Raw genomic sequence first — 12,226 nt, forward strand, 5'->3', positions numbered from 1 at the left:
TCCTGAACATACAACCATGTGTGTTGGTGCACTTTAAATTTGGCAACAACGTGCGTTCAGCCGAGCGATGACGTGCGCAGCCTACATCAGCACCTTAGATACGAGCACACCATTCACCGTAGGGCTCCTGCCCCGTTTTAGACCAATCAGCGTATGTGTTTTCTAGATAGCATTCAGCACCACCCACACTGCTGCCAGCTGTATTGTTCCGCTATAGGGAATCTCCTCTCAAGCAGTATAGGCTACATTCATCGTAACTCCTGCAGTTTTTAGTGGCAAGTTACGAAAAATAATGTCCTATTTGAATATTCTATGACAAAAAAGGGCATTTTTGATATTAATTAGATTATAGTCGCGTAAACTGCTCCTTAAGTGCTCTACTCTGCACGTGGTATAAAAGCAGCGAGTGATGTGTACAGTGCTGAAATATATCAATTAATAGCACAGCGTCCCTAATTTTGTATGATAGAGATGGTTAGTGCAGCTTCCTCGAAAATAGAGATGATTTAGTCTGGAAAGCATAGCACGACATTTTCACATTGATAAACGTACGCCTATCTGTTTCAAGACAACTCAAAGACGGGGAGGATATCTTTTTTTATATAATACCGTTTCTGTCTTTACAATAATTACTTTTTTTTTTAGCTTTAGCTGTCAGCACAGACCTAGGTTATCTCTGACGCAAGCGCTCATCACAGGCGTCTCTCCCATTTCACAGAATCATATGTCACAGATTGACATTCCAGATAAGCCAATCAGCGCACGACTCAGGCACCACTCTGAGGGCGGGACTCGTACTTTGGACGAATCGCAGCCCGTCGTATTGTTTTGACCTCTGAAACCGCATCACCGCCTACCTCGTGCCCATGGCGGAGGAAAGCTATAAATACAGGCAACGCTGTATCAGGAGGGTGGACGAAGTAGCAAAACTCCCGGAGAGGCGGGAGCTACTCTGCAAGCCTGCTGAAAGAGGAAAAAAAAAATAAAACTCTAAATAACCTTAAAAAGAGAAACCGAAGCAAACGCCAATCCTCCGAAATGTACATGTACTGGAATACTTTTTTGTAACGTTGATAATATATTCTATGTGAAGAAAGTATTTATACTTTTTTTCTATTTGCACTAACTTACGGTACTTCACAACTACTGAGACTTTTTTTTTTTTTTTTTACAAAAAAGTAAGTATTTTCAGCTGCTTTGTTGCTGTTACTTGTGATGTATGCTAGCCTATTTGATATTATTGTCTTCATTTTGCTTGCTGACGTACTGTAGCTGTATCCATACTTATTAAGCTGATTTGCTGCGTCAGTCCACGAAGTTAGGGAGGGGTGTGTGTGTGTGTGTGTGTGTGTGTGTGTGTGTGTGTGTGTGTGTGTGTGTGCGCGCGCGTGCGCGCGCGTGCGTGTGATACAAGTGTGATAGTATGTCCTTTTTTGTCATCTCGGGTAAAAAAAAATGACAACAGTATCCACTCAGAGACTCGAAATGCGTCTGATATGCTCGTGAATTTAAACTAGTCTACCATATCTACTTTGTTGTATTCCTTGCCATTATTGTCAGTACAGTCTGTAATGGCTAACATTATAGTGTTGCCAATTCTGTGAAATTGCAACAAAATTTCTATTAACTTAACTAAAGCGATACGATGAATCAAGAGACGTGTAGCCGTTTCGCAACCGTGAGGAATCTCCAGGCTACTGTATTCGAGGGCAGTTTCATGAGGGAGGCGATAAATGTTGCAGTTATCCCTGTGCACATTTTATTTCCTAAATTGGATAAATACATTAATCACATTTTAGGTATTTAAGGAGCCTCGACCCATTCACTCCGTATCCCTCAATTTATCTCATCTCATTTGCGAGGATTATTGCAGCACATCCTATTTGGTTTGTGACATTTACATTGAATCCAACTTGTTACATGTTGTAACATTCAAGTAGGCTATTTCGTCTTCACTGTGTAAAATTGCCAAACATATGGGTGTAGCCATAGTGCGTTAAGTCTTATTTCGACATTGTTTTTAATGTAGAAAGCTCTCCAACTACGCACATTAAACCAGCCCCAGTGACATGAATGTAGGCTTTGAGATGCACCTAAATAATTTCGTTGCTAACTTGTCCTCCAGGAGGGATTTCCTGAGTTAAGTTGACCGTTGTCTTTGATTAAAAACAACAACCCCGCATTAGTTTTCCTGCCCCCTGCTGCATGGAGGCTATCCAGTATATTATGTAACAGGATCCCGAGAATTAGTGTGAGGTTAGTGTTCTCAATACCCAATTTTTGACATTTACATAAACACTATGTGTGCTATATAAAATACAGCTTGTATTTTGCTCTGTTAATATTTCTGCAGTAGCTGCACATTTTCTCCTGAGTATTGCTGTAAAATTCCGCTTTGGTTGACATTCGACTTGTGATATTTGAGCTCACAGCAGTCAAAACCGCAACATGCACTAGTACTTTAGACAGAGGTCAATAATTAAAGGACCCTTACTTGCACTCCCCTTATAAAGTCTGCAGTCGTGGTCTCAAGTAGCCAAAAGAGGCTGAACTGATCTGTCTTGTATATATTTAACATGATGGTCTTAAACGTATTTACTTGTGAATGTATGTAAAAATGTTTTGAAATGAATGATTAATTAGTGTTTTCTTCTCTACCAATTGTTGCAGGATAAAATTATCACAGCCTGTGGAAAGACATCACTTCTACAAAACCAGCACTTTTTATCCAGTTACTGGTTGCTTTCGCAATCCTGCCTGGAGAGCTTCTGTGTTACCAACCACGGATAAACAAAGCAGACCCAGTGGACACATCCAAGGTCGGACACACCTAATCTTCACCCACCTGGTAAACATCGGCAGTTAGCTATGCAGCTTGAAATCCAAGTAGCTCTCAACTTCATCATCTCGTACCTGTATAACAAGCTGCCAAGGCGGCGGGTTAACATTTTCGGCGAGGAGCTGGAGAGGCAGCTGAAGCAGAAATATGAGGGACACTGGTACCCGGACAAGCCATACAAGGGCTCAGGATTCAGATGTATCCACGTGGGGGAGAAGGTGGACCCTGTGGTGGAGAAGGCAGCCAAAGAGAGCGGGCTGGACATTGAGGATGTCCGCAACAACCTTCCCCAGGACCTCAGCGTGTGGATTGATCCCTTTGAGGTGTCCTATCAGATCGGGGAGAAAGGGCCCGTCAAAGTATTGTATGTCGATGACAGCAATGAAAGTGGAGCTAGTAGTGGAGGGCTTGATCTGGACAAGGAGATCAAGAACAGTTTCAATCCTGATGCACAGGTCTTCATGCCCATCAATGAGCCTGTGAACGGTGCCTCTCCGGGCTCCACCTCACCCTCTCCTCCTTTCGGCCACTCGGCAGCAGTCAGCCCCACCTTTATGCCCCGCTCCACGCAGCCTTTAACCTTCACAACAGCCACCTTCGCCGCCACCAAGTTTGGCTCCACTAAAATGAAGAGCAGTGGACGCAACAACAATGGCGGAAGTACTGCTGGGAACAAGGCGGCGCGTACCTCTCCCACCAACCTGGGCCTGAATGTGAACAGTCTCCTGAAACAGAAAGCCATCTCCACCTCCATGCACTCTCTGTACGGGTTGGGGCTTGGAGTACAGCAGCAGCACCAGAAGCCCTCAGCCCTGTCCCCCAATGCCAAGGAGTTTGTGTTCCCCAGCCTTCAGGGCCAGGGCAGCCAGAGTGCTCTCTTCCCTGGGGACAGCTCGCTCAGCCTCAGCCCGCTGCAGTACAGCAATGCCTTCGACATGTTTGCGGCCTATGGTGGCCTTAACGACAAGTCCCTTATGGATGGCTTGAATTTCAGCTTGAACAACATGCAGTATTCTAACCAGCAATTCCAGCCAGTTATGGCCAACTAGTACACATAAAGGTACTACTTAAGCTACTACTTCACACAGAAACGACCAGAGATAATGTGATAGGGGGGAAGCAAACACAAATGCACATTTTGAAGAAAAAAAAAGAAAAAAAAAACGTAAACAAGAAAAGAATGTCATGGATAAAAGGAAAAAGTGACATGTCAGCTGTAAGATCTATGTTACGAGTCTAAGAGCATGAGCCCGAGGGTTAATTCCTTTGCCCCATTGAGTTATACCTTTAGTACAAGATGTCCAAGCTTGGTTACCTAAACTTCAACATGCATCGTTATTTCTTTTGCCAACCAAGCACAAAATATTTTTTTTATGTGACTGTTTTAAGATATAAAAAAAGACAAAAAAAAAAACCCACCACAAGTCATGGCCTCTTTCAGTATTTAAACATAACCGGACAACGCCAATTTTTTCAAGGAACTGGCATAAATAAGTGGGATTTCCTGGTCTTTTTTCTAATTGTATAATTTAATTTGGAACAGAGTTTGTAAAATATCAGAGTATCTATTGTTTCTACTACATGGTATTGCATTTATATCTTTTTACTACTCCAGTGATCTGTGATGGCTGCAGCAACTTTGTTTTCTTTTTTTATTGAAATTATAAAAATGAATCCATCTTAAAAAAACATTGACTATTCTAAAGATTGTGTACAGAATATTCCGTAGTGGTGGGATTTATGAATATTTGCTTTTTTGAAAAACATAAGAGTTGTATTTTCTGTTAAGAGTTTAAAGATTTTTGCTATATTATGGACAAAATGTAATCGTATATTAATTTTGTACCTACATTGTGCAATACTTGATAAAACAAACGGTATAACAAAGTATTTGGAGTCAGTGTCTTACATGTTAAGAGGGACTGATTAGTTTATTAAGTTTGTATTAAAAAGCTTGAAAATAATTACACTGGTTCACTTTGTCATTGGCTTTTGTGGTTGAGGTGGTTGATACAGGTTTGAAAGGTTCTTTTAGGGTTTTCTAACATGTCGGGACAGAGCCAGTATTCTGTCCTGAGGTCAGAAGAATCAGGTTTTTCTTAAATACGCGCACATCCATTGAAGTTCACCTGTTTGGTACACTATTAGTATGTCCTTAGCAAACCGTTTTGACAGTTCACTCACAATAAGTTAGGTACAAAAAGAATTATGCTACATTAGACGATATATTGCATACGGCAACACATTTCATATCCTTTGCCTGTAACATTGACATATTAGTACAGAAGCCTCACCACAAGCCCTCAGCAACATTTGTTCACACCATGCAGGCTGTGTTGACAGTTGCCCTTGTGTATCCACACATGGATACTGTATATGGAGTGTGATAACCTCCTGAACTAAAGCAAGGCCTCATATGTATGACAAGGCTGTTGTAGCTAACAGACTGCGAAACCATGTAACCGATTTCAGAGGCATAAACCACACAGCAGGCAGGTGAAAACATGTAGGTAGAAGAATACAGATGTGACACTTATATGATGGGGTCATGTTAAGTGTGGCATGGTAGGGAAATAAAATAGTTTTCAGTAACTCTGCATCATCAGTCCATCAGACTGTGTGGGTGACAGGTTAGGCAGATGTCCTCTGCGGTGGGAAAAAAAGTGCTTTTATGCAAAATACTGATTCCCTGCCAGCTGCAGGGTGCTATTCATCTGCACTATCACCCTCCAGTGAGTCAGCAGAGTTACTTATTAACTTTCAATAATAAAATACATCATGTAATGCTGGAAAACGGGACTAGAAATTGTTCACAAGTTTGTAACTGAATGCTAAGCTGGTCAGTTACATTTCACCCAGTGTCCTCAAGGATGTGGCCTGTTAATGGATAACTGGCAATACTTTTTATGCAATGAGATCCAAGCATGTACATCCAAAGAGTATTGTAATATAATGGGGCTGGAAAGGTCAGGCAATGTCTGGCCTGAAATCAGGCCTGACCTGGTTCAAACTCAATAGGCTATCTACTGAATCATTTATTGTGCTTGTTATTTCAGATACACTTTATCAGCCTTTCCAAAATTGCTTATACATATGTGGTTTTCTGACATGCAAACTTATAAAGTAACACTTAAACTTTGGATTTGTAGCTGCTTACATTGTTTAGGGGTTGAGGATCCAAGTCAAATTGTTAATGCTGAAGGTAAATCATAGCTTTTTTTAAATAATGAATGTACAATTTCAGCAAAAAACTCACTCTGCTGCATCAGAGTAAGAATTGATTTTCCTGATGACCAGTGCCTGGGCTTGTACTGTGGAAGTTAATACAGTACCTTTGTGGTGTTAATGCTGTTGCTTGTAACTGTTGGACTGTATCAGTGCAGGCTGACTCAAACCACCCTGACCCTGCTGGCATATACCATGGTCCCCCTGGGGCCGGCTCATCAACGCGTGTCAGTCTGCGTGTCCCCTGATACAATTGGGGCTGTGTAAAGTTCAGCCTGTGTGTGGGGTTAACTCAGTTGCTGATACTGTGAGTGTTACAGAGTCGGGTGGGAGTGTGTTGTCTGGGACACTGTGTTTGTGTTCACCCGGGTGTGGAACCGTTCGTTCTAAAAATACCATTGATGGATTATTACTTTTTGCACACCCCTGATCTGTCTGCTTATTATTTTTGTTCATGTTTTTTTTTTTTTGTACATCGCAACTCAGGACTGTGACCAAGCTAGCTTGACATTAGCTCTCCCAGTTTATGTTATTCTAAACAGGGCGAGAATCAGCTAGGGCTGGGTGTCGTTCAAAAAGTTTTGATACCGTTACCGATAGCAATACTGTGACTTTGATACCAGTTCCTGAATTATACTTTTTTTGGATACCAATTTTATAAAATCCATTTTAACAAAAAATAAATTACAACATTACACATTACAGCAAAAATCTTTTTTATTTATTTTACTATGTTAGCCCGTCTCTGCGTAACATCAAGTTTTTCCTGCGTGTCTCTACGACGTGTAACGTTAGACAGCCAATCACAAACATCATTAGATCTTGGTAGAAGTATGCTGCGTGCTTATTGGCACCCTGATGCTGACAAGATTTACCCCTTAGGTATTGAAATTTGGTATTGAATGACGAGGCATTTTTCGATACTCGATACTTAGAAGGCAATTTGGTCAGTGCCTAAAAAGTATAAAATTCGGTACCTAGCCCACATATAAAGGTTGAGACCAGTGATGCACCTCTAAGTGTAAATGAAAAGGAGCATCACTATTTTTAGATTATGTTACTAAGATTTATATCAACCTAAAATTACAGTAAAACTATTTCTGCAAATACAACAAAGCTTTCATGGTTGGGGAGGTTATGTCTGGAATATACTATAGTCTGTTAGGATGACTGATCATCTTTTCAGAGTTGTGAGTATTTCATCATAATAAAGTAACCTGATAATATTTGATCACTATAAGGTGTCCGTTAATGAAACAAGCACATGATCTTTCACTCAGAGTACATCCTTTTAACATGCACAAAGGTTGTCATACTATGATTTTTAAGAAGCAAATAAGTATTAGAATAAATGTGTACTGTATATCTGATACAATAATTCACTTTCCAAGCTTATATACATCCCCAGATGTGACTGAAGGACAGTGCAGGGAGAAAGAAAGTCAGGTACAGACAAAAGAGAGAATGAGGAAGTGTGATATGGAGGATGTGAATGCCATAAAAGTATGATACTAAGAATACCAGTTTGAAGAAAATCCAAGTACGACGAGGCTGAGAGTGGGATCAGAATAGCACAGAGAAACAAAAAGAGACAGAAGCTTGATGAAAAGAAGAGGGAATGGGAAAGGCATGGAGCAATGTGTGTGGGAGAGAGAAAGAGTGAGAGTGAATCATTGCCAGTGCCACTACTGATGCTAATCTGGTACCAAGCGCACCCCTTAGCCCCCAAGTCCCCCCCTCCGCCTGTCATAAAAACAGGTGGAGCTCAGCTCGGCTTGTGGTCCCAGCCAGCCGACAAGGCCTCATGGTAATGTCCCCCTCCTCAGCAAAAAAACAGTTAATGGCTTTTCAGTCCCTCGCCTTATAGCCCAACCCCTTCGCCCCTTCTATTTCTGGAACCGTGTTGGAGCTGATTGAGCAATGATAAGCTTGATAGAATTGTGCTTTCCTCTGAACATGACTTCACCACAGCTTATCTGTATCTCACAGGGGACAGTAAAGAAGTTAAACCACAGCATAGAAGAATCTATCTGTTTTGTTTTTGTTGTCATTGAAAACTTTCTGTTTTAGAGGTGCGCAACAGAGAAATTAGACTTCATTCACGTCTTGCCTACTAGCAGAACACATTAATGAGAAAGATAACATGCGTTGACTGGTCTTACAGTTGAAGCTTAAGTGAGTATCAAGGGTACTGACACAGTTGCTTTAAACAGTTGCTCACACACCCAATGTGGAACACACGAGCTGTTGCTGGTAGGCAGACAAGAAACAGTTTACATTCACTCAAATACTGTATATTCTGTACTAATACACCCTACAGCTGCAAACTGTCTTGTGCTAATTCAAACAGAGCTAGAACTTAAGTTTCTGGTCTATCTTCTCATACATACTGCGTTCCTGTGTACACTGACACACACACACACACACACACACACACACACACACACACACACGCATGCACGCATGCACACACGCACACACACACACACACACACAGAGGGAGTTGTCCAGTTTGTATTTGCTCACTGTAGATATCCCCAGTAGTCCCCTCCCTCACCACACTTCTTCAGGGTGACGTTGGTTTCCAGTGCAGTCTATCACGGCACTCCCAAACGTGCCACTGGGTCCCCACCATACTTTGCAGCTAAAGGGTGGGGACAGAGATCTCACCAGCAATGTTACAAAGTAGCTCTGCATAATCCTGGTTAGTATGCAATGTTTATGGTATTTCTAGCTCCACGTGTTCTGCCTTATCAGTTGGAAATAACGATTGATCTCACATCTGATGTGTTTGGATTTAGTCCTGATCACATCTCTTTACTGCTTCATGATTTGATCATGTTGTCTGTTCTGTTATAGCAAGTCACAACAACATGCTGTGTGTTACATTCAGAAATATGATTTTTTTGTTGTTGCAATTGTGGCCTAGACAGTGGCCACCATTCAAAACATGTATTATTTGAATATGGCTATTGTTTGGGGATCACACTGCTATTTCTGGATACGAATGAACATATTTTTGACATTAAAACCATCTAGGAGTCCACAAAGATAACGCTGTACCACCCAACTTGCCTCTGTAATTGGAAGGAATTTGGCTATATTTGGCAGTGTCCAAGCAACTTGAATCAGACTCAGCTTGTCAAGCGGAGATTAATCAGTGCTGTGCAATCTGCAGATCTGTGGCACTGGTGATGATGGTGGGGGAGTTGAGAGTAGGGCAAGGTATGGGGGGAGGGGACACCTGCTATTCATCACTTCCTGTGCGTGTTCAAGTAAAAGAGAAAGGGAGGGAGGACGCTAAAGCAACAATATAATCTTTTGGTGTCTCTTAGAGGCTTCATGCTCAGAAGAAAATGATTTGTAGCCAGTAAAGAGAGGAGGGCATGCTGGGAAACAATGGAGATGAAAATCATGCACTCAAAAATGCATAAAAAAAATACAAATATCCATGTACACAAACAGAAAACAAAATGATTCTGCACATGCTCTTGAGTTGAGAGGAATACAACAAAACTGAAAATAAGTCCTTCCCAAGAACATATTAATATAAAATGTTCTCTCCATGACCACTTCATTCATATTATCTCTATCTTTATCTCCTACACGTCCCCACAAAGTCCCCTCTGTTGCTGAGAAAAAAACACCTTTTTTATCTACTTAGTGTCAGTCTGGATTTACCTCAAAGTGCTTTGAACACTTTCATGAATAATATTTGGCCCTGATGACGTGTAGCTTCTGACTTGAGGCCTAGTCCGCAACGTAGCTTTTTCTATGTGTTTTGGCCTTTCGTCCCCATGCAAACTGTGTTTTAGGTAACTGATACACACATACAGCTACTCTTCCACTATATTGAAGAACAGAGACGTCCAGATGCGCTACGGAGCAATCAATGCACCATTGCAGCCAGGTAGTCTTATGGTTATAGCTTTTTTTCAGGCTTCTGCTTGGCCAACATCTTCTTTTTCTTTGCGTGATTGGCCAACATTGCTTTAGGGTTAGGGTTATATCGCTGCCTGTTGGCTTGGCATGCTCTCTTTTGCGTGTTTTTGTTTTTCAAACAGTGCTTTTGTGAACGTATTAGGGAAAAACCCTCTTTATAAAATTACCTGTGTACGTGTGAACTAGTCCTTATGTCATGAGACTTGAGTACACTTTGTTCCTTTGCTTTCCGTAGCTGTCTGCACAGGACTAAAATATTTTGTCAACACAGTTAATGTATTCTCAAGCTTTCAAAGGAAGCTCTTTTTTTCCCCTGTCTGTCTAAATGTGTAAGGATGGGATTGTTGGCAAGCACAGCTCGCACTCATATGGATCAGTGGGAAAGGAAGTCAAAACATGCCGAGATAAAGCCATCTCTGTGGCATTTGCTGGCACTGGTGCAGGGCAGTAATCGTGAATGAACACTATACCATGGCAGTTTTGTGCTCTTGAGAAATAGAGAGTGTGTGTGTTTAAAGCTGCAGAATTAAGTAGAAGTAGAATTAAGTAAGAGATACACTGCTGTCCTCTAAACTCATTTTATGATAATGAGAGTGACAAATTGCACAAGTGACTGCAAGTAATAACTCAAGAATGTAATGGCTTCTCTTTAAGTTCTTTACAATGCAGTCGAGAGTTGAGATTATCTGGCCTCTCTTGTCCAAGTGAACTGGTTTGGACATCACCAGGAAAGGTCTCCACAGCTTGAGCAGCCCTGACTTACTGAGGACTCTGCAATTTTAACCATCCCGACTAAAATAAGTCTGTCTGGGACACTCACATGCAGGCCTGAACACACTCTTTCCTCCCCTTTCACTTTCTCTATCTAAAGTTAGCTAACATTAGCCACCATAAGATACTGGTCATACCAGACCAAGTAAGGCAGAGGTAGCAGCAAAACCTTTGAGTATATCGAACAGAATTCAAATTCAAATTAATTTCTAAGAAAAAGTATGTTATTTCTTCTTTCAAAAGTTACATAGTCTGAATCCTCCAGCTATTATCAGCTCTGTTGATTGCGCTGCCATAGCTTGTTTGGTGGGTGTGCACCTATGCAAATGAAACAGTTCCTATTTGCATGCATTACCAGTTATGCTAGTTATTTGCATTGTTGAGTGTAAAAACATGTTCCATTACGGTTTAACCTCTGTGTCAACCTAATTTACATTTTCCCCAGAGAGTGTTACTTCCCAAGGCTCAGATGTTTGCACTGCTTAGCACATTACCCTCAACCTCAGCTGATTAGGGCTTCAGTGTTTCTTACTGATACATTAATGTCCCTTGATTTTGCTCATCATTTAAGGCTCTTTGCAATGATGGAATTAACAGACTGCAGATCTGCATGTGAGGTGAAAAAAAAACATATCCGCTTTATTGCTTGTCAGAACAAAAACTAAAAGATTGTATCCGCTCAGCCTCTACCAATGTCCTAAGAGAAGTATGGTCCAGTTTGTGCAACAATCTGGGGAATGTAGCACACACCTGTCAACCAACAGCGCTGCACAGACAACAGAGAGGATCTAATGAAGCCAGACTTGGTGGTTGTGATAGAGATTCCTCTAACCAACCCACTCTATTTTGATGTGTTGACCATCCCAGAAAGGTTTATGTTATTGGTGAATCAGGATTCAGAAAATCATTTTAAAGTGACTATATATCAAGAGGCTATATATCATTTTCAATCCTGTTGTATTGTTTTTACACTGGATATAGTGAATCAGCCAGATATTATTATTTGTATGTCCTGGGATTACTTTTCAAGATGAAATATAATTGTTTCCAGGTACCAAGAAAGCCTGCATGCCTGTGGTGTTAAAGTTAACTTGTGGCCTGAAAGATAACAAAGTTGTAATTGGTAAACATATTGAACCAGAACAATTAAAAGAAGTATTGTATGTTCTGCTTGTCTACCCAGTCCTTTAATCAGTTCCCTAACAGCATCAAATTAATTGCATTGTGTATTGTTGTGCTCTTGTGTGAGACATGAAAGATTATGAAACTAACACTAACACTAACTGTCAGGTATTACCCTGGGCTATTTACAATGGTTTCATCATTTGTTGCAGGCTAAAATATTGAATGGCACAAATAAATAGAGAGAAGGAGTTGGAGGCTGTTAACTTGCTGTGGAATCCAGTTTGGGCTGAGGATGCATCCGAAATAATGACTGAATTAATAACA

General features: G+C 41.0%; 1 protein-coding gene across 1 annotated transcript; it reads left to right on the forward strand.

The window, feature by feature from the left end:
• Nucleotides 1–896: 896 nt before the first annotated feature.
• LOC116051844 (protein Tob1-like) lies at nucleotides 897–4,803 on the forward strand. The gene is made up of 2 exons (XM_031302412.2): nucleotides 897–1,178; nucleotides 2,671–4,803. Exon 2 carries the CDS (start codon nucleotides 2,869–2,871, stop codon nucleotides 3,886–3,888), a length of 1,020 nt encoding a protein of 339 aa, XP_031158272.1. The 5' UTR covers nucleotides 897–1,178; nucleotides 2,671–2,868; the 3' UTR covers nucleotides 3,889–4,803.
• The last annotated feature ends 7,423 nt before the right edge of the window (nucleotides 4,804–12,226 follow it).

Source organism: Sander lucioperca, chromosome 21 (assembly GCF_008315115.2).
Source record: "Sander lucioperca isolate FBNREF2018 chromosome 21, SLUC_FBN_1.2, whole genome shotgun sequence".
NCBI classification, from domain to species: Eukaryota; Metazoa; Chordata; class Actinopteri; order Perciformes; family Percidae; genus Sander; species Sander lucioperca.

Excerpts from the sequence above, each read along its gene's own strand:
- LOC116051844 (XM_031302412.2), top strand. The coding sequence starts at position 2,869 with ATGCAGCTTGAAATCCAAGTAGCTCTCAACTTCATCATCTCGTACCTG.